The following is a 24,559-nucleotide window of genomic DNA, read 5'->3' as shown; positions in this document are numbered from 1 at the left end:
ATACGTAACTGGCATCAATGCCCTTTCGTGTAATGTAGGCAAAATTAGTTTATCTATTTATTCTAGTACGTTTATCCATTATTTTACATTTATGTTTGATTTTTTTTACCTTTATTTTTGTTGAAATGAAATGTAGATGAATATTTTGAGACGTCCCCTTACACAGGTAAACTGGTAAATACGTCCTTAATCCGGTATACAACTCGTCATCGGGATAGACTAAAAATGCCTAATATAAATGTGACATTATTAATATATTACGCAGGCATATTATGTTGGTCATTGCCTGACACTCAGTGTTGAACGGCGATATATAGAGGATATAAAAGTTTTTTCATGACTTTGTTTTTTACTTAGGCCGAATCATATGAAAATTAATACAACATACTTGAATATTATGTCTATCATCCACAGAAAAGAGTGAAAATGCCGTTTGTTTAGAATAAGCAACAAGCAAACAACAACAATAAATTTTCCGTACAGCCGAAACTTAGTCTTTTTTAAATATAAACGGAAAAACAGAAAAATATTCTGCACAGTTATGGGACATTATTTTTTGTTAATATACTATATACATAGTCTGCATATGCAATCTTGTGCGCATCTAATCTCCCTAACCCTTGCACACAATTTAATGAAACATCACACAACTGATCAGTACCAACGTTACTTGTGCATGTTAGGTTCTCTCAGAAAAATATTCAGCAGAGTTATGGGACTTTGTTTTTTTTTTTTTTGTTACTATACTATATACATAGAGTCTATATACATACCGTTCACATAATTATGCAATCTTGTGTGCGTCAAATTGCAATGTACTGTGTCAGTGCGTGCGGGAGGTACACTCATCACCTCTAGTGATAGCTCTAGTTTTCCTTGGTTTTCACTCTCATATATATCTGATCGTCTACAAATAGAATGCATTACGATTTCCTAATATCAGTTTGATTATCGAAATCACAAAGGGGCATTTTTATATTTTATCGTTATCATCTCTTTGGTGTCACGCTTTTACTACAGTGATATAGCCATATGTGTGTATACCAAACCGTCTACAACCTATATTAAATTTTTTTTTATTTTGTTTTGTTTTTGTTGGGTTTAACGTCTCATCCACACAATTATAAGTCTTTTTTCTGGGTGTAGGAAGACCCCAGGTGGTCCTCCGGACATTTTGTCACTTTCAAAGTCTAATACATGTATATGAAAGGTGGTACATCAGTATTAGGGACTGTTAAAATTACTTCCTTGAGGAAAAAAATGCATATTGGAAGGAAAACATATACTTCTACGTTAGTATTTTTAAGTTACTCAATTTAATGGCTCCCTTCCAAGGCGGTGCCCCTATTTTCAACATTTTTTTTTCGTTTCGTATTTCATGTTACGTACAATATATATTGTCTTCTTTGTTATTGGTGTTTCTGTACTCTTCCCCTATGGCCCTTTGCATTTACGCCCCCTCTCCTTTCACTGTGAGGTTAGGTTCTCACCATAGTTTTGGCCACCGGTCGTCCCGGGACAGTGCCCTACTATGTTGTTTTTTCCTGCTTGCCTGTTCGTTTGCTTTGCTTTGTGTGCCTTTGTGTGTCCATGGTTCGCTGCTGCTGCTGTGGTTTGCGGTGTAGAGACCGATTTGGAGCGTGCCTTTTCTTGTTGAAAGTTTATCCTAAGGCTTGTTTTTTCTCCACTTCCCCCAACACCATACCCCTGTATCTACTAAAATGTACGTGTTGTTGGATTTTTGAAACAATTCGTCTGCTATATCTTTCTACTGCAGTTTCTTTTCGTTTCGGGCCTACTTTGCGGTGTAATGTCTTGAAACAGGACAATATCTGCATGGTTAGCGATTCCGCTAAGGGACGTATTTCATTTCGTCTGACGAACAAGTAAAATCAAGCAAAGTCTTTTATTCTACGGTCCAAAAGGTCATCAATTTTAATAATCCAAATATGGATTAAATAAATGGATTTTGAATTACGTATCTTTATGTGTGTAACACTTACTGCGGAAGTTACAACCCACAATTCAAATGACATGTTATGATAGCTTTTGTGGAATTATTTAAAAAACAATTATTTTCAACGATATCCGGACAATATCTATCCATCAAAGGCATAAATAACACCTTAAGGAGATAAACTTGTCAAGTAGAAGGGAAAATATGCTTTCAACGAAAAAGCCATTAACCACTGTATATCACGGAAGTACTTGAAAGAACTGGCCATATATCTGTACTCAGTTCCACATTCAAAGAGAAGAAACTCCTTTTAACATTTCAATTACAGACAAGCTTTTCCGAATCGACGTTTCTATTCGTGATATAAATTGCAATCTAGTGTGCACTTTCATAGTTGTCCTTGTTTTAGTTTTCACGAGACCTCCAGAAAAAAAGAGTTTTTAGACACAGAAAGTGTTGCTGTATCGAAGAAGATGTTTACTGCTCTACAGCCTTTTTTTGCTTTTCAGTTCTTATCAATATAATATGTACTTGTAAAATTTATATAAAAAAAAAAGAAAGAAAAAAAAGCACATTGAATATGTTTGCTGGTAAAAGACATGTTTAATTAATTAATTAATAATACGCTAAATCTTTTAATTAAAAAGTATGAGCAATAAGTGAAAACTATATATATATATATATATATATATATATATATATATATATATATATTTGCGTTTATATATGGTCCTGTGTATTAGGTGTAATAAACTAATATATTTGTAAATACAGTATGACAATATTATGCTGCTGTTACATAATATAACAGTAAATGAGGATTCAAAATTCTTATGATAAGAGAACTGCTATCTTGTACCTTTCCGGCGTTCATTGGTGGACATAAACACGGACGCATGACGAATATGGCAGTATATTTCTATTGTATTTCTTTATGCAGCTAAGGGGAGATTAATCTTGGCATTTTTCTTAATAACCCTCACTGAAGCAAAACTTAAAAATTGGTTATAAATGGCATAATATTTAATATGTTCTTGCTACAAAATATTCGGAAATAACAACAATCAAACTTAACACCATTTGGCAGCATGGAAAAATCTGTGCTCACTTAAATGAAAGCGGTCCTTGAAAATTCGAAAATCATTTAGATCTTTATACTTATAATTACCCAATGATTCAAATGTTTACACTCATTCAAGGAACTGGAAAGCAGTTGAACTGCTAAAATGCCCGGGTTGTGCATCTAGGATTTTCTTCTGACAGATCTATGGCAGTCGTTGATCCCAAATGGTGGAACGATCTACCTAGCTATCTGAAAAACATTCAGTCTGAAGCTTTAGATCAAAACTGAAAACACATTTATTTAGGCAGTTTCATGAACAATGAATGTAGTCTTGTTAAAATACAAAATATCAGAAGTGGTGTAAAATGGTATTTATACATGTCCAAATCTCTAAATCTATGTTCTAGAATCCTGTTCATATTTTGTATGTATATATTTTAAATGTGTGTTATGTAATTGTAAAGCGCAATAGAATATTTTATAATTTTTGCGCTATATAAATGCCATGTATTTGTATTTGTATTTTCTACCATAAAAAATGGAAAAGTCGCCAGTTGACATAAATTGTGTCTGTATGTCTCTAAACGCAAATAAAACAAAAAAATATGAGCATGCAAGTTTAATATATTGATCATTATATAATTATAAGTAAGTTCTCAAAATGTTTACCTTGTTACCAGAAAGGTGTTCCAGAAAGGTGTTTCCGTTGTATTGACTACGTTTTTAAAATGTCCCTGAATTGTAATATCTCCTCTTTTATATGTTTTCAGTTGACGACTGAGCATCTGTCACACGCTGGAATCATCATAGGGGATAAAACTATCTGAATAATGATGGCCACCAGCTTAAATATAATTGAAAAACAACACGTCTGTAGGGAACAACAGTATATAAGCTTATGACAGATTGTTAGCATGGAATATTAGCTAGTGAATTACCGTCTCATTTGACGGAGTAGCTGTGAAAATAGATGAAAATTCTACATATTGTTAGAAATAATTACATGTGGGTGTGATTATTTGACTTCGTTGAAAACGGTGCTTATTCTGCGAACTGAAAGAATCAGTAAGGTTATCGGAGAACGCCCGCGCAGTGTAACTGGGCAGTATTATAGAGCTTTTGGCTTCTAACAAGAGGCAAATATTCGGGAATAATTACTCCGACAGTTATTGCTGTGATACAAGAAAAGTACGTTCTTTCACTTGTTACGCTGTGCTGCCAACTACATTATATATATATATATGTTGTTAATAAAACCGTGAACTGGATGTTTTGCTTAATCATAATAATAGATAGCAATATATTTGCAGAGCTTGGATTTAAATGTACACATATTTAATAAAAACGGAGCCTTGAAAAAAAATAAAGAAGTGCATAATTATAGTACTGTGAATCGAATCGATGGACATAGATAAAGGAATATCTTGTTTGAAAGTACAAAAATATTATTAGAACTAAATCTAAAGGAATCGACATTCAAGTTTCGGAAGAAAGTCTTAGAATCTCTGTGATATAAGAGATCTGCTCATTTGTTAAAGTGTTTTCACGTTTGTGAATAGAGGCGTACAATAAGCGGACAAACGTGATAAGGAATAGGCGAACGCAATTAAAATTCATTGGTGCCAGAGATACAATTTTGTATTCTATGACTGGTATTTATTTAGAAAAAAAGTCGCTAATATTAATTAATTTAGAAGATTGGAAATTTATTAGTTATGAAAAATTGTTTTGTTAATTTGTTTTATTATGATAACATAGCATAAACTACTTGTTAACACAGTTTCTGGAACTTAGAAAACACGAGTTTATCTAACATGGCAGACGGGACGAAAGTTGAATATACTGCTGAAAGTAGTGAAAATGTGACAGTAGAAATTGAACAAACAAATCAAACACATAAAACTGGGCCGTGTCCAAACTCCGTACATGACATTGAGCTGGACCTGAAATATCGCTTGCTTGTACTTTACCTTACAATTTCACTTTGCATTGTGGGTAGTATACTTGTTGTGCTTTGGATGGTATGTAACCGGCGAATTTCAAAAAAGTTCAACCATTTGTCCAGAGTGAATGCTTTTATTTTGAATCTAACATTAGCGGATGTGCTGGTCATACTGCTGGCTGTGCTCCCTCAGCTTGTATGGGAATATGTCGACAGAGAATGGGTAGCTGGTGACGTTATGTGTCGTCTAGTCAAGTTTCTGCAAATTTTCTCGATGGTGTCAAGTAACTACATGCTTGTTGTGATCGCGCTGGATAGGCACAAGGCTATTAGATCACCACTTAAGGAAAGCATCTCGGTAAGTGTTGTTAAATGACTATATCCTCGTAGAGATTTGTATCAGTTGCTTAACGTTTTATGTTGCATTGAATTATAACTATAATGCAACCCAACTTATCTTACCATGACAATAATTACAGCAAAAATGATAGTTTAAAAACAAATTTTAGTATAAAAATACACAACGTTTTATATTAATATCATTGTTGGCATGTATAGTAAACGTCCTGCTAGTTTTGTGACGAGTCACTTACTTCACGTAAAGTACAGAAAACACGTCTGTATGATATTTATAATTTTGACCCGTGTGTTTGATTTCTATCCATTAAACACAGTTGTTGTATTCTCGAAGTGTTGAAGTACTAGGTCTTAATAGATATAAACACCTTCATCAAAGATAAAGATTCTTCCAATGTGGATGGTGTAATCTTATTTATTATATACCGCTAGAAATTCTAAAAAACATACGGCTCGAATTTTACAAGTAAATATTAACTCCTTTTAGCACTATTTTGAAATCCAATCCCAAATCATTGCATGTATCCGGACCATGTCAGTAAGTAGTTCGAACCGAAAATCATTTTTAGAAGTTCTCTGTCAAAATATTGTAGAATACTGCAAATGAGAAACGGTAATGCAAAATGACATTTTGACGTTCAAAAGGCATAAAGACTTCAAATTCAAAATATGACCCGTAACGTTGCGGTGAGGTTTGATTTTTGTAAAATACATTTAATATATAATAAAGTACACGCAGGTATATAAGGCAACTACAACAAATATTTATGTTTGATCCTGATTGTTGATTGCTGGTCCGGCAAAATCCATTCAAGTCGAATACAAAATCCTAGATCAGGCTACTGTTAAAATAACCATTATATTTGTCCTGCATCAATCGTTGTTGTTGCATATTCATCGTCAAACAGAACTGGGTTACGTTAAACAAACATAAGTATTACATAAATTATGTATTGGTCTTTTTTTTTTAGAAAACCTGTAGTACTGGTTTGATATAAGTTTTGCATAACAAATAGTTCAAAATACTCGAAAAACAATCATTAAATATTTTTTTCTTTTGTTCATGCAGAACCTAAAACATAGTATACTATAATTCAGTTATCTAAGACAAAAATAAAATTCTTGTGTTGTCATGACAGCCGAAGTTCCAAAGCAGACATGTAGCATGAGCATATAAAAGTGTAGAAATAAAGGGCCCATGGCGAAACATAATGATTAGTGATACACTCAGTTTGTCGCAAAAATGGCTTAAAATATACACGCCATGATCGACGACGTCATATTGCTTTCATGACGTTGTAAAGGTCACATCTCTTAGTTCGTTGGCTTACAATAAAGCGTTGTAATTCTTGAAATGATGAAGATAATTTATTTAAATTAAAGTTACTGTAATAAAATGTTTTCATGAATATTTTGTAATTTGATTTTATGTCACTAATAAAGGTTTTGTCATGGAACGACCCCTATATATAATTATATTAATGGTATTCAAACAATCCTTAAACTACTTGCCAGTCAAATAATAGCTGTTGTATTCATATGGCTGAAGCATGAAATCCCTCACTGAATTTAATTTCAGTCAGCCTTTTTAAACTTACACTCTGTTGTATGTAAAAATGTAAAGGATACTAATCAGCAATTATCTGTCAAACATCCTTTTAACAATGTCCCTATTTATTTCCGTATTAAAACAGACAGAAACTGTAATTATGCCGCTACAGGAAAATAAAACCACACAAACCAAATATTTGATCAATAACTTCAAAAATGTAGATGATGTAAGAACCGAAATAATTTATCTCAAACAGTGATTTGCCGTTGAATAAAATCACTGTCGTTCAAATGCGTATTAATATATATTATATATAATTCCTACGCATCTGAAGTCCAAACGACTTATCACTGAATGAGATATATTATTTCTTAACAATTTTGAAACAACTTGTTCAGTATTTCAAAAATAAGTTCAAGATTTGAATTTGTTGTCTTGCAGAAATATGGACTTTGAGCAGAAACATCACATCATTACAAATACATGTATATCTGTTTAGAAATATTCAATAGCGGTTATCGTTAATTAAGATACGCATTTAGTTAAACGAATTTTAAGTCACTGCAAACTGCAAAAGAGTGTTTTGAAAATGAAGTGATTTATGAAGATCGCCCTATTTAATTTACATTTTTTTCAGATTATTTAAAATCAGTTGACGCTGTACTTAAATAAGTGCTGGACAAAAATGGCTGTTAATAATTGAAGTCTTTGACCTTTTGTCTACCATTTGTTCACGTTCGTGTGTATTCCAAACAATTAACAACAGTGGTTCACGCGAGATGCAAATTGAAATGTATAAACCACCCCATGTTTTAATGTACTTCTTGTAATTGTAAAAGTAGAAGAAAAAAAAAATATTATTTCATTTTAAGGTAGTTCTGCACGTTTTGGGTAGAAATTTTTGCTACAATGTAAAATTAGATTAAACCCTTATTTTTCAAAACTTCAAAATACACTTAGAACATTCAGCAAATAAAAAAGATCGGGTAATGTGCTTGATTTTTTTGCTAGACTGATTTGAAAAATTTGAACATCGCGCAATTTTTCATAATGGCAGTCTTTGGAAAATTCACAACTTTCATAACATTTTCGCGGATAGAAATTTTTCTTCAATGCAGATTTTAATGAAACTTCTCACAGTCGTAAATAAACATATGGTCTATAATGTGGTGAAATAAAATATATAGGTCCGTGTGTTTATTTTTGAGATATGTAACCATGATTAAAGTGAACCGCACATTTCAAGCTAATTTTAAGACATTATTTTGAATTATTTAACATGTGAGATGTTTTAATTAACATATTTTAACTTTAGAGAGATAATAACAGCGACATTGTAATAAATTTACTCACGGGTTGTCATTAATTCATAAAATGATTTGTATTTCCGTACGCCGAATCCAGACTTTATTCTACGTTTTCCGGATAATTGACGTTACGGCATCACTTTCGGTTTATCAAACGTGAAAAAATACCGTAATTAATAAGATTCTGTCTGAGGGCACTTGCGTATTAGGGAAAATAAACGACATACATTGTATCAAATAATCATTTCATTCAAAACGTTTATAGTCTTACAATTGTTCTTTTTGTAATGAATACAACAGTTATATACTTGTAAAATATAACTCAAATATTTTTTATATGAATTTATGTTTGGCAGGTTGACTAGGCTTTCTTTAAAAAATAAAAAAATTAGTAAGCCTTATTTGCATTTTGTTTGTTTTGTTTCTTTATTAGTTGTCTGTTTCCTTGTCAGTTCGTCTTATCTCCATATCTTATAGCAGAAAAATCGTTATATGTCAAGATTGTCATAGAAGAATAATATGTCCAGACTGACATAGAAGACAGCTGATATTAAGAATATTGATTATGAAATATTCAAGGTTTTCTAAAACTTCCATTTCTTAATTATCTTTAAAATCTTTCCAGTCTTCGCATTAAGTACATTTGTACTTTGACAAATGTGCGCATAAGTTGGGTACTCATTTCATAGACCATTTAGGGGATCTAACTACTTCCTCACGTTGTTGCTCATCTAGATTTCTGGAGCTTCCGTGGCCGAGTGATGAAGGTCGCTCACTTCCAATCACTTGCCCCTTACCGATGTGGGTTCGAGCCTCACTCGGGGCGTTGAATTCTTCATGTGAGGAGGGCATCCAGGTGACTTACGGATGGTCGGTGGTGCTACCCAGGTACCCGCTCTTGATGAAATAATGCACGAAGGGCACCTGGGGTCTTCCTCCATCATCGAAGATGGAATATCGCCATATGACCTATAACTGTGTCGGTGCTACGTTAAACCCAACAAAACAAACACACATCTAGATTTTATTGTCGAAATATGACAACTACCGGCAAGACAAATATTTATCATCGCAAATATACCTAGACCCATCACTACAAAAATACTACATACGCCAAGATAAAGGTCAGCATTTTGCCGAACGTTCGCAGAAACTTGATATATTTCTATTCAGTTTAATTTCAGTAAGAACAGTTAAAATCATATTTTAAACCCCTGTCGCTCTGTAGAAATTGAAACACTGATCATTTTAAGAATGACATTTCTGCACGCCGCCCCCTGTAGTAATACATAATATAATGGATGTTAAATGAAGATAGTTTAGTACATTAACGTATTACTAAAACATTTCAGCGGAAGCGAGCGTATGTAAGTACAAGGCATCATAACATTGCACTATATGCATGTACTAGCTAACACTGACATATTTAGAGCATACTCTCAGGACAAATATGCCTTTTTGTATCTTAGACTGAATATGTTTAGACTATAAACCCCTTACACTTTATAAAGCATGCGAGTGTTATTAAAACTAAACAACCCATTGTCAAAGCAAACAGTGAATTTGTTGGGTTTAACATCGTGTTTACTACTTGCTTTAGAAAAAAGAAGATCAATTATTAGCTTTTATCCACCACAAGAAAATATATTTAATCAAAAGGCTACTTTAATTGAATGTTGTTGATGAACTGAATCAAACACATTACCCTAGGAAAATCGCAGGAAAAAATAACTCCTTCTAAACTAGGTTATTCTTATTGCTTTGTGACATCTATCAATGTGCAGTTGTAGCCATATCAAATACAGATTTAAAATGTATAGGTCATTGATTCAATAGAAATAGAACGTGTCAGATATATACACTAATTGTACATGTGTAATAAAATCTGTAAATTTTATTTTAAGGTAAAGTTTATCAAAACTATTTATTTTTGTAAAATGATAATATAGAAACGAGAATAAACAAGAAAACGTCAAAGGTTAAATTGCCTCAGCACTATATATATATTAAGAAAAATTCACGATTTTTCATGATAAATGCTCACTGTAAATTTAATGTTTTTCCTGAAAAAGTACTATGGAATCATATTATATGTATTCTTTCTCGTTTATTTATTGATCTGAAAGGGGTTATTTTTGTTGTTTAATTATAACCAGATCCAAAAAATGTAGCAAATACACGCTGGCTGCGCCCGTGAATCTATTTTTCTAACAGTCGGATAGCTTTTTCTTATGAATTGATTATGAAACCTTTTGTTATGTTTTCATGTTATCAGTCAACAACCTCAAATGAAAATAAATGTTTATTTGTATGCACCTACATTTGAATGCTTCCTTTTCATTTCAGTTATTTCTATAAATTCTTTACCTTATTTCAATTCATTGAATGTTAGTTTCCCTTTTCTGAATATTAGAGTTGGAGTACCGTAGAGCAGGACGTTTCTCACCTCTTACTTGTACTCAGTTGACACCAATATAAAATTAACTGTATTTTGTTGGTTTTATTTGAGATTAGGCAGGTAGTTTACATGGTTTAAAAAGAATTAAGGTAGTTCTGCACGTTTGATAAACCGGAAGAGATAGCGTAACGTCATTATCCGGAAAACGTAGAGTAAGGCCTGGATTCGGCGTTCGGAAATGAAAATCATTTTATGAATTAATTGCAGCCTTTGAATAAATTTATTACAATCGCATTGTTACAATCTTTCTAAAGCTAAAATATGATTTTAAAACATCCCATACGTAAAATAATTCAAAATAATGTCTTAAAATTAGCGTAAAATGTGCGGTTCACTTTAATCATTATCAAATATCTCAAACGTATAAAGCTACCTTAACTGAAACGTAATCCAGGCTACATAATATATCCTGGAGATGTATAGACTGTTAATTGAGCAATTTCTAAAACAAAACAAAAACAGATAACACTAGTTTGCATTTTTCAGATATGCTTCATTTTTATATACGTTGAAGAACAGAAAACCTTTTTAATTTTCCTTTTGATTAAATTCACACTATCGTTTAAAAGTTGATTGTGTGAACACGGTATTTACTGTAGAACATATTTGGCTGGTCATTTTAACTTTTAGGGTAAAACTAATTCCAAAATAAAGTTTTTGGTGTGGAATATAGAACAAAGTCCTCAAAAATATCAAAGCACATTTTTGAGATATTGCATCTGAAATTCTGAAGTAACGACTACATCTAATACTTACTGTTGCCGTTACTGTGGACCATATGCAGTATTGTTCTTCTACTGGTAAACTACAGATACATGTATTCCTTGAATATCACAAAAAAGAAGATAATTTAAGATCTCTAGCACTTACTGGTAGCCTATCTTTACTGTCATAAGGGGCCTCCGTGGACGAGTGGTTAGAGTCGCTGACTTCAAACCATTTGCCCCTCATCGATGTGGGTTCGAAACCTCATTTGGGGCGTAGAATTCTTCACGTGAGGAAGCCATCCAGCTGGCTTACGGAAGGTCGGTGGTTCTACCCAGGTGCCCGCTCGTGATGAAATAGTGCACGGAGGGGCACCTGGGGCCTTCCTCCACCATTAAAGCTGGAAAGTCGCCATATGACCTAAAATTGTGTCGGTGCGACGTTACACCCAACAAAATAAATAAATAAATTTACTGTCATAAAGCGCTGGGGTGTCAAAATTCAGAACATAGGTGTCAAAATTCAGAACATAATATCTAACCAAATTTATTATACATACATATTTCTTAAACAAACTCGTCGGTATTGGAGTTTAAAGATTAAACACCAAACATGTGTATCTCAAAGTCAGAAACAAGAAAGAAAAACACATTCATAGGGGATTCGTGAAACAAAAATGGATTCACAATGTTACTTCAGATGGGTGGAAGACTTGATCATATCAATATTTGCTCGAAATTCATAAACAGTTACGACAATTATTTATGCTTCTTGAACCTCTTTTATTATGCAATGCATCCATGTGAATAAAGAAATGATACTAATATTTTGTTTAATTGATTTTTTGTCGATAAATTTGCAATACTTTGTACAATTAAAATCTAAAGGAAGCTGCCCTTAAATATCACCTAATTTTCAGAGTGTGGCTTGGATTTCTTTGAGGACTTTTTTTCCTGTATTGAACACTTAACTAAAGATTATAAATCACACAATAAAACTTCATGTTGGAATTAGTTTAAGGTTCGGACATTTTGTCTAGTAATATAACCGGCCTATATCCGGCTGAAGCAATCATTATTGTAAATTCAATACATTAACACAAACAATTAAAACAAAAGAAAGGCCAGTCATTTATTAAGGTCCTGTGTACAACTATAATTGACATTTTTCTTATATTAATCACGCATATGTATAAGCGTACTGCGTTTTAGAACATGCCAGTTAAATATAAGATCAAACACATTTTATTTTAATTATTTCCTTTTATTTCTACTTTACCTCAATAAATTCTTTGCGCCCTCATAAGCCAAGTAACTTTCAAAGAGAAACTATATAGATTCTCTGGTCCCAGTCAGTTAAAAAATTGAAATGACACTGCTGATTTGTAAGACTTGATAACAGAGATTTCAGCATATATGCAAATTTCGGCCCAGTACCATAATATTATTATCTTACGCGTATTGCAGACTGACTTGCATATAAAGCAGCTTTGAAAGATAGTGGATTTGTTGGGGAACATGCACTCTTGTCTGTATTCCTAGACGCTCTGTCTTAGACTCAGTGTTGTAACATATTCTGGTTCTTTGGGATCACAGAATACATTCATTTATTTTACTATAATGGACTCAGTGTTGTAATATTTTTTAGTCTTTTGTGATCATGGAGCACACTCATTTTTACTTTTATAAAATTTCACTTAAAACGAAACTAGGGCTGTCAAGAGTGTTGCACATTTTATGACCTTTCAGGGACAGACACGGCAAAACTGAGTCTGCTATTAATTTTGCCTGATTGCGCTCTATGTTTTATAGATTTTTTTAATGGTCTTGTGATTTGTTCAATTAAAAATAATCAAAAGCGACGACAGTTTTTATTGTACGAGCAAACGTAATTGCATTGTGCTCAAACGTAAAGTTCTTGCTTTTATTTACTAACAGGCCCATCTAGTGTTTCTGTTATTAATTGAAACTTCCTGAAAACCTTTCATTTGGGAAAATATCTTTCGCACTTGTAAGTAAATTGTATCACTGGATATTTTTCTCTGTATAATTTTCGAACTAATCTATCAATATCAATTATTGTTTGACAAGGGTGCCTTAGGTAATGGCGCCTAATGAAACTGAAACAAATAAACAATAGGGGTTTTGACACTCAGTTTGTCAGCATAAGTTACGTAACAATTGTCTACTCCCATTTGGGATAAGGATTAATTCAGCGTAATGTGATGTCTTTTTATAAGGATAATAAAGGTTTTTTTGTACATCAACAATTACAGAAGCCCGTGGGAAAGTGTGTTATTGAGACCGAAGTTCGAGGTCACAAATATCTCAAAGGCTTTTGCAAACGTTAATACACAAGGGGAAATGTTTATTGTCGCTAATCTTGCATGAAAAACATGCCACGAAGACTAAATGTATTGTTTTCATATGTGATGACTTTACGAAACCGGTACAAAATTTTTATTTACCATTCTGTTGTTGATGCAAATTGTCAAGTGAACATGTTTCAAATATCCTTAACTGGGGCCCACAAATCAACAACATACCAAAAGCATGTGTTCAAGATTTTTAACGATTTTGTACTTGAGTAATAATGTATAGAAAATTTGTGTTTTAACGTTATAAATACACGAAAAAGAGGTTTTACGTCCGCGGAATAATCATTCTGGCGACGTATATCCGACTTTGAGTGTATTAAAGTAAAACACGATTTTTCTATACATTATTTCGATTCTAATATGCCCATCACCAAAAACAGAAGCTAAAATATAGTAGCCCGCTCTTTCTTGATCGCAACAAAAACGTTGACGTCATAGCCCGTTAACGTGACGTCATGTAAGCGTAAGCGTGTTTTAAAAGAAAGAAGCATATTAAAATTGTTGTTTTTATACACATGAAATTACCCATACTTGTGCATATTTCTTAAAAATTCGGTAAACAAAAACACGATTTCGAAAATAATAATTTTGCATTCAAGTTATTTTGAGTGCGAACCGTTTTCAACGTGTTGACATGCCTCCAAGATTTATATAAAATATATGAGGTATTGAATAAAAAAATGTCAATCGACACTTCCCAAAATCGTTGATTTGATTCCTGAAATAAACATTACATGCGATTGAATACATACACGAATATCGACGAACGGTTTCCTAACGCCAATTTTAAAGAGTATAAACTGCGGCGCATTAATAAATATTCGGGCCTGACACAGCATTCCAAAAATAAAAATCATGTATAAACAGAACTTGAATTGTCTTGTTAATACACGACTTTTCTTCCGTTAATACATGGGCGGATCCAATGAAGGAAAGTAGATTTAAGCAAGAATTGGGTAAATGTTTATGAAATGTGTGATTTACCAATTTACTGAGAACTTATTTCATTACTGGTTAAAAAATGCTTAAGTGTATAAATGATGATGTGGTACATTGTTTCAATTCAGTGATATTTCTGTTTGATCAGGAAAATCTGAAAGTAAGTACAATAAATGTAATAAGCTTGTTGTCAAGCTGTCAATCGCCTAAAATCAATTGTGACGTCATTGTTGCTAGTTAGCTTTCTATTCCGTTGGATTTCGTTTTGTTGCACAAATTTCGTTTATTTTGTGTTTGTGTTGTTTGTTTGTTTGTTTTTTTTTTTTTGTTTTTTTTTTGGGGGGGGGGGGGGGGGGGGGGTTTAACGCCGTTTTTCAACAGTATTTCAGTCATGTAACGGCGGGCAGTTAACCTAACCCAGTGTTCCTGGATTCTGTACCAGTACAAACCTGTTCTTCGCAAGTAATGCCAACTTCCCCACATGAATCAGAGGTGGAGGACTAATGATTTCAGACACAATGTCGTTTATCAAATAATCACGGAGAACATACGCCCAGCCCGCGATCCGTAGACCGACGCTCTACCTACTGAGCTAAGCGGGTGGGTGTGTTTGTGTTGTGTTCTCAGTTGCGCTCTGTATATAAGTGAGGCATTTAATAAATTCAAAAATGTTTTGTTTTATTAAAGGACTCAAAAATATAACAGTTAATTTCCAGTTTCGAAGTAATACACGAGTGCAAAAAAGGCGAGTTTCAATATTTCGACTCCACTCAAACTCGAGCCATGCATCGCTTGGAAGGTTTGTCTAGTAGTTCAAAACTGCTAGATGTCACCACAGTGATACTCAAACTAACAATGTTATAATACAATTACAAAGGGCTTAAATTGAGATTCATTATGCTTTCGATTCTAATCTAAAAAGGGTAATTTTAAGTGAAATCTTCCAATCACCACAAGTCTTTGGTTAGATCACATTTGGGGAAAAAATAAGGAAAACGTGTTACGAATAGTTTAACGTGTTTTGCAAAATAAGAATAAGGATACTTTATATTGCGCGCGACGAATTAAGAATTCATTTTCTCAACTTGTAGGCTTGACTTCAGCGTTTCTTTGCCCATTGTTGATCTTTTTGGATCCAAATGATTTTACTTTATTTTAGGGAAATATTTAAGAAATCTATTAGACTAGTTCGTTAGCTGGTATTCATCTCTGGTTCACGCTATTATAGATATATCTGCGGTACAGATTTTTATTAATTTTACATCAAACTGTTGTGTAGCATCGCAGTAGTTTTGTGATATTTTTTGTAATATACTTTCCATTACATTTAAACTGAATTTTATTATTGAATTAAGCTTAGTGCTTGGTCGCAGTGTTTCTTGTTATATTTTTTTCCCGGAAATTGTGATTTTACATAGATTTTGGAGAAAACCATAAATTTCAAATACAGTGAAAACATTAGTAATATATCGTAGGTACAATGCTGACTTTCAAAACTGTGCTAATGTGACGACAAAACAAATTTGACGTTTCTTTTTAGATGGAAATGTAAATACAGCCCTCACCTTAGTTAAAATCACGGATTTAAAAATCTGCCTTACCACTTTTGTAGTTATGTGTATGACATACTAAAACAATGACAACGTAAGACCTATAAGAGCAGCAAACGTTTTGGAAAAGTATCATACTCTAGTTACAAAGTATATAGGGACTTTATTGGAGTCCCGCATGTCGACGGATCTTTCGGTTCGTCCGTCTGTCCGTTCGTCGTACCCGCTCCAAATCTTTGAAGCCGCTGGAAAGGCTTTATAAAGTACCATCAGTTATTTACCTGATTTAGACGATGTGCAGAGTGCACAGTTCAGGTCACTAGGTCCAAGATTACTCTTGGAGGTCAAATCTCAAATAGCTAAACTCCAGGTCCGCTCTTTATCTTATAAATCGCATGAATTATTTTATAAAACAAATAACAATTGCGACGATATGCATTGCAAATGACCTGAATCACGCAGTTTAAGGTCAAAGTCACAGGTAAAAGAGCTTAAATTCGTGTCCGTTCCATATATCTTTATTTACTGGAAGGATATTTATAGAAAAAGCATGAACTGTTGACTTCATCTAAAGGAGACAAAGGTAGACATGAGGTAACTAGGTCCAAGGGTAAGGCTACACTTGAAGGTCAAAAGTAAAGATCACAACACTTTACTTTCCCTCTATCAAAGCGGCGTCTGAGGGTATTATTCTCCTTCAGTGATACCTGTTAAGTTTAAAGTTCACGGAAAAGTTCATTTTTGAGAACACTACGGACAACTGCCATGTGCAATTAATTATCACATAGACCGATTTTATACGTTCTTTTATTCTATAGTCGACAAGTTCGACTTAACAATTGTATACAATGTCAAAATTGATGAATTATAAATAAAAAGAATTTAAACACTTTTTTTTCTAGAAAGAAATGAGCACAGTCCTCTGTACTTGATAAGGCAAAAGTAGTATTCAACATATGTCTAGCATGGACTGTATTTTGACATGTTTCAGTCCAATACTTCCATTAACAAACATATATTTCATTATTTGCAGGTTTGGAAAATGGCAGGAGCGGGATGGGCTCTTGCCTTTGTGATGTCATTACCAGTCATGGGCATTTTCCATACAAACGTTGTTGAAGGAAAAACATACTGCGAAAATATATTTCGCAACCTTCCGCTTTTACACAGACAGATATGGGTGACCTGGAATTTTATCATCGTGTTCTTTGTTCCTTTAATCATGCTTATTGTTTGCTATACGAGAATATTTATGAAGATATCACGAAAAGCGAACCAAAATAGCGTCAAATACAAGCCAGGAAAGGTTTGTCTGCAGAGCACACATTCGAGCTCTTTGCCAAAAGCGAAACTAAAGACTCTTAAAATGACGTTTGTGATCATTTTGACATTTATAATTTGCACAATGCCATATTTTATTGTTGAAATGATTATGAGTTATGGAGATCACTGTATTATATCAAAGAAACTGTATGCACTTCTAGGAGGAATGGCAGCATGTAACTCGGCCACAAACCCCTATGTATTTTTACTTTTTAATGTGCAGTTTAACAAGCTTAAGATGTTGTGTAATTGCAACAAATCCGGAAGTCCAATTTATAGGAACCAACAATCGTGTAATACTGGTACAACAGGAGTTACCTCACATTCAACTTTTCGTAAAAACAATGTGAACCCAAATCCGTTTTTCCGTCAAGACACGACCGATAGCCAACTAGAGATGAAAGTTATGTGTCATGGTAGATAAGGATGGTGTTGTCGTGCATCAAACATTAACTGAGGGAAAATAGTATGAGTGCATATTTCAAATTACTTTAATTGCTTTTGAGGCTTAAGATCATTTTTTTGCAAAGAGGTCAAGTGTCTAAATTATTCCTTCGTTAAATTAGATCGCAAAATGAAATAAGGGAATACGGTATCATTAAGCTTGCAACGCCGTCTCTTTTATAGTCATGTTCATTTTCCACCTAATCTAGATAAGAATTCCCAAAGATGTCTGTGCTCATGATCCGAGATCCGATTTCTATAATGTCTGTTTTAACGAAGAGGAAAATGCTCACTTGATAACTATTGATATATTAATGCGCAATCAAAGCCTTAGTTTTGAAAATTATTGCTTTTATATGAAACAAACATTATGCTCCTTTAGTGATCTCTAAAACTGCAATGTAACATTAGGATGCAATTAAACTATAACATTATGTTGAACGATAAGTTAATAAAATGCTACTGATCTCGGTCTTTCCGACGATTTATTATCACGTTACATATTGTTTTTAGGTTTCATTACGAACCAGTCTAATAATTATTTTTAGATTAAGTACTCCGGTTTAATGAATATTGTGCAAATATAATAAATGTAACACAAAAACTGCAACTCTTCTCGCATTGCTTTTCGTATACTTACCAATCTGTTTGTTTTTACAATTTTGTTCCAGTGTATGCAAATTCTGGGACTACTAGATTGCAGGTGAACTGCTAACTGCCCAAGGTCTTCAAATACCTGTGTGAAAATAAAAGTATGAAACAGTTAAAAAAACAATTAGAGCCACTAAAGTTTTATTACTATTGACGAATATGTTAGTGTTTTCTTTAACGAATTATTCAATTTATCAATGCTAAGCTTAACAACCAATAAACAGCCAAAGATTTGCAAAATTTTATTTCACTAACCTGTACGATACTAGACTAGATCGTACTATGTCTATTAGGTGAATTCACTAAGAAAGTAAATCATTTATTTGACCAATATGGGGGTTGCTAATGATTGCATACATTTTTTCTTGTTGACATATAAACAGATCATAGATCACACTACTGTCTTTGGTTGTTGCGTTCACTTCGCTGAGTTTCATTTTCGCAAAGCTTGATTTAATTATGTCAATATGTAAACTACTTGTTTGTTTGTTATGTCTAGCCTATGGTAGTTATAAAAATGTGTAATGGAGGCATGAATGAATAAAAAAGCTAATGATTAAAGTGGCTTTTTTATCTGATACATAGTAAGTTAAGTATTAAAACAAAATATATGATTTAAATCGACTGGATTCCATACTTTGGCTAGACATGATTTTTCTTTAAAATTGAAGGTTGTTCATATCATGAAACTTAGAACATGAATTTATTGCTTGTAAACTATTTTCTGTTTTACAAAATGATAAATCAAGACAAAAACATTTCACAGTGGGAATATAATAAAACCCTTCCCACCACTTTCACACATACACAATGGAGGAACTCGTACTTAACGACTATTTATATAAGGTTTTAAAATTTAGGCGTTTTCATTCGGTAACCTGTTACAACCGCTTTTCAGTTTTGAATACAAAAATTAGTAAAACAAATTAGTTCTAGTGTATTTCTAAAGCATATAATTTGTTAGTAACCAAGTTTCAGAACCTTCTTAACCCTTATGATGATGGACACGATTGGTTCTGCCTTTGCGACCAATGTAGATCATGATCAGACTGCACGGAAAGATATGCACTGTTCGCCATTCAGTCAGTATCTTTTTGGTAAGTATCCCGTTTAACAGTGAATGGTACTGTCCAAATTGAAAGATGAACAGACAAGTTCATTATAGAATATAGCAGGGTAAGGGTTTAGAAACATAGCAATGATGTCCTGATATCTATTTTAAACGTTTCTTCTTCTGTCGTATACAAAATGGAGGCCAGGCCCTAAGAATTTCATCGCAATTATATGTTCATGTAGATAAACATGCTGATAAAATAAATTCTAGTTGTTGGTAGCGTTTGTACTGATATTCATTTCTTTAGTCGCATACATGATGGGTTTATAGCATTGCACTTCCGTCTTCGATATGTATTTACGGGCAATAGAGACGTGTCAGTTTCATACTTGTACGGGTACATGTAAGATTTCATTCTGTATTCAAATGAGCACTTGTACTGTCAAAATTCAGAACAAAGAAATAAGCCATTGGTGTGTTTAACAATATCTATATTTTAAAACGTGTAGGTTTACGAGTAACGATCCTCTAGACTTGAAGTAGTGTATCTTTGGCCAATGTCTGTTATCTCTTAAACGTTAGAGCTCGTAAAAATTTAATTGGTCTCGATTTTTGTCCATATTTAAATCTTCAATTGAGCAGAAATATTGCAACGTAAATAAAACATTTGCTAAGTATTATTAACTACCATAACATGAGACATTTTTCCGCAGCCTCTTATTTGTTGTGTAAAAGGATTTACTTTAGGTACTAGTATATACTGCCAAATTTAGCTAAAGATATTCAATAAACCTTGATAAAAGGTAGACAGGTATATTCACCAGTCAATCTGAAATAATTATCGACAATGTGAAAAAAGGGTATGCAATAAGTGGCTTATTCAACAGAGAACGATCTACAATGTATTAATATATGAGCATCTATTCTTTCGGTGCCTTTAGATGCATGTAAAGAAACACTTAACATTTGAATAATTGTAACGCAACATCATTCGTTTATCAGATAGATAGGACACCACATCGTTCGAAAGCACATACTTAGACTCCTAGAAGCTTTAATAGTTTCCAGTCATTTTGAGAGTATATTCAATGCATATGTATAACAGAATTTAAACCTGTGCTTAATTAGCCTAAATGAACAGACTCAATCATACCGCGTATGTTACTGTTTTGCTGCATTCTATGCCTACAAATGATTTCATATAGTATATGATTATGTATTATTAGCGGAGGTTTGCGACTAATGTTGTTTTTTTAATTGTTTGTGGGGTGGGGGAAAGGGATAATTCTGGACATATGGCGATTGTTTCAGACCTTGGTAGTGAAGGAGGACATCGTTTCAGGCACAGGATGGTCCCTGGTAGAACCACCTACCTTTCGTAAGTCAGCTGGATTGTTTCGAACCACCATCTCATCTTAATTGAAATAAAGATTTGAATAATTATTACGGAATCAAAATTTATACCTGGTGGAATACAGCATTCAATACAGCAGAACTGTGTGTTCACACCTTATTAGTCGTCTCTTAAAATAAAACCAGGGTAAGGCAGTGGTTCCAGTGCTTTTCATAGAGTGACATGATTTCGTCTCAGAACCATGTGGACTCGAGTGATTCCAAGTCATCAATCTTTATCACTCAGCCGAGGAGACCCAACACAATTAGAAACGTGGAAATAGAAACATGGAAACGAGCACGAAAATAAATCAGTGTTTCAGTTGTTGCCGATGCCCATGCATGCAATTGTTCATTCTGAAGGTAATTCTGTTGTACGAGTCATTCTGAAACACAGTCGTGCAATTTTATACCTTGACTATTTCTAGCTGCTATATTCGCCAGAAACTTCTATCGTCTGAATTACATCTTTGGACGTATTCGAGATGTTCTGAACCTTTGTGTCTTCCGCGCAAGAAAGTTAAGCAAACGAAATGATTTAATGTTTGCCTATCAACTGGTGAGAAAAAAAAACCTTGAATTTTGACAAACAGAAACATTTAATTACCATTATTTGCGTAGCAAGATTGGTCAAAGGTGTATTAATAAACATTCCTTCGACATTTGTTTTATTTTTGTTATTGTTTTATTTTGGTTATTGATTATGTAAAACATCATACATGTACATGTATCATAACCATGGTTTGATATATTCAAACAAGACAATGAGGTTATAAAAGGTCGAGTAGTGGGGTCGCATTGAATCGTACATAAACAAATATGCAGACACTATACGAAAATAGTACTATTTTTGCAATATGCCCTGAATATATCCTACGATTTTTAGTTACATTTCCCTCGATTTAAATCCAGAGACCAACATTCCGGGAAAACTACAGAAGCTTTTGCCTAGCCGCAAAGACTAGTATGTTCAAAAATGTGTATAACAAGTTTATTTTTCCAACATTTAAAAAAAAAAGAATACCTTTTCGTGTAGTGCCATCATTTTTTTTGTTTAAGGACGGTTTGTGCGATTCTTAATAATATTGCGACACAACCTTTAATGAAAATAAACATGACTTTTGAATAAAAATATAGTATGTAATATACTGCTCATTTATTACAATTATCAAGTGACCATAAACACACTACTCATTATCACTGTTGACGCATATTTCTTTAAAAAAAAATCAGATTGATCAGTTCTTGGTATTAAAACAAAAGTTACATCGGGTTATACCTATTGGTTGCCATTTGCGGCTGTTGGACTCCGAATATTTAATTTCACTAAAACATAAACAAATTATAATTTTATTGTCTGCATTTTATACCAAGATTATATTAATAAAAATGATAAGATAAATTTTATCAAAGTATAACTTTAGCCACAAATTTTGTAAAATTATATGGTATTCAGTCTGATTTGTAATTTGTGTTTATTTGCCTAACCAAAAGTATATTCTTGTCATGAATTGTCTAAGAAACAAAGCTTTCAAATACAAAATAATAAATCCGATTTATTCTAAGACTCAGGAGGTTTAAACTGGTTTATTGACGTACAGACGCATGTCGGTAGATATTCTAACAGGAATACAATTCTTTACGTCCAAAATTTTAAACACTTTGTTCCATGGACGTTCACTTTTTATAGTAGCAGCCTCTGCATTTTAAGACTCAGGAGGTTTAAACTGGTTTATTGACGTACAGACGCATGTCGATAGATATTCTAACAGGAATACAATTCTTTACGTCCAAAATTTTAAACACTTTGTTCCGTGGACGTTCACTTTTTATAGTAGCAGCCTCTGCATAACGCTCTAGAGAGGTTGCATAGAAAATACGTGATAATACATGTGATGTGTGAGAAATAAAAATGTATTTATTTTGTTAGGTTTAACGTCGCATTATTTCATCACGAGCGGGCACCTGGGTAGATCCACCGACCTCCCGTAAGCCAGATGGATGGCTTCCTCACATGGAGAATTGAACGCCCCGGGTGAGGCTCGTACCCACATCGATGAGGGGCAAGTGACCTTAACCACTCGGCCACGGAGACCCCGAGAAATAAAAATGTATATTGTTTTGAAAGAATGAGCGAAAGCGGGAAAATGAAAATAATTAACCCACTTTACTGATGTTGTATTGAACATACTTGAGAAATACTTTAAAATTATTAGCAATAAGAATACGCCGAAACTTTCACAATATAATTGACATCTCATCTCTGGCTCAAAGCGTTAGCTGTTTCTATTAGAAAGAAAAAAATGTTTTCCATTAATTGAGATTTGTCTTGTCAGATAAATTAATGCACATTAACGATACAAATGGAAACTTTTAATTGAACAGATCTGCAGTGACTGACAACACTAACGTGATGCCTTTGTCGACATTTTTGTTCTGTTTCAGAGGGAAAACACTAGAATATTTAGCTGCATGTGACAAAATCATTTAAAGTTTACTTCAGTAGACTGCGCTTATCTAGTTAGCTGCTCTTAAGAATGCTTATGGAAGCTCTTGAAAAGATGACTTGTCGATGTTAATTAATTACATTGTTTGCAGCATGAAATTAATCTGATAAAACAGATCGAAGTGTAATAATGTCTCTTTGACCTAGAAGTTGTTAGAGCGGACTTATTCTTGCAAACTTCTGAGAAGTACATAAAAACAAAGACAAATATCAAACAGGGAACGCCACGTACCAAAATCGCAGCCTCCCCAAAACGAAACCTACAACACGCAGACGTGCACACCACAAACACACACACAAAGCCAACACACGAGGACAAAACGAACAAACAAAGAAACACACACACACATACACCCGCACACACACAAAGCCTACACAAGAGGACAAAACGAACAAACAAAGGAACACAGTGGGGCACCGCCTTGGAACGGTCAGTGGCAAAAACACTACTGGGGAGCTTAAACCGGTTTATGGTGCGCACCCAACCTCACTCTTACCCCCACCATGTACATGTACTGTATGTTCTACTACAGCTGGTATGTGCCAATTGGCACGTGCAACCTTGGTCAAAGTCTACCTATGAAAATTTATCCATTGCACCGAATAGAATCGTATAGGCCGACCACGGAATTGTCTATCTAAACTAGTTTTCTTTAGGCGCTAGGTTATGTAAATACATAGTTTTGATCGCTTTTTAAAAGTGATTATCTTTTAACGCTCAGATGTAAGGAAAATGAATTATGCTCATTTATAAATCTGCGAGGCAGTACAAATTTAAAATTTAGCAGTAGTATAGGGGCCGGTTTGGGGCCACGACTGCGCATGCGTGAGAATGACGTCATGCGCGGCGGCCATTTTGAATTATATTTTAAGAATGACATCATCTTTCTATTTTAAGAATGACTTCGCTCTGCTATTTATATCTCCCAGATGCATATAGAGCTGACTTATATACCTATCTAGGGCGTGATCGCGCACATTG

General features: G+C 33.6%; 1 protein-coding gene across 3 annotated transcripts in view; it reads left to right on the top strand.

Annotated features, from left to right (window-relative positions):
• LOC123565995 (mesotocin receptor-like) overlaps positions 1-19,951 on the top strand; it is a 169,426-nt gene extending 149,475 nt beyond the window's left edge. For 2 of the 3 annotated variants that reach the window (XM_045359791.2, XM_045359790.2), the window contains 3 exons: positions 3,791-5,320; positions 9,531-9,545; positions 17,241-19,951. In XM_045359791.2, the coding sequence (XP_045215726.2) occupies positions 4,835-5,320; positions 9,531-9,545; positions 17,241-17,954 (1,215 nt within the window). In that variant the 5' untranslated portion in view covers positions 3,791-4,834 and the 3' untranslated portion in view covers positions 17,955-19,951. The remainder of the gene's footprint in view (positions 1-3,790; positions 5,321-9,530; positions 9,546-17,240) is intronic. The other variant, XM_045359794.2, reaches the window with a different exon arrangement.
• Positions 19,952-24,559: the final 4,608 nt, after the last annotated feature.

This window comes from Mercenaria mercenaria, chromosome 8, assembly GCF_021730395.1.
Source record: "Mercenaria mercenaria strain notata chromosome 8, MADL_Memer_1, whole genome shotgun sequence".
NCBI lineage: Eukaryota > Metazoa > Mollusca > Bivalvia > Venerida > Veneridae > Mercenaria > Mercenaria mercenaria.
The sequence above is the reverse complement of the archived record's forward strand: the minus strand, read 5'-3'. Positions and strand labels throughout refer to the sequence as shown.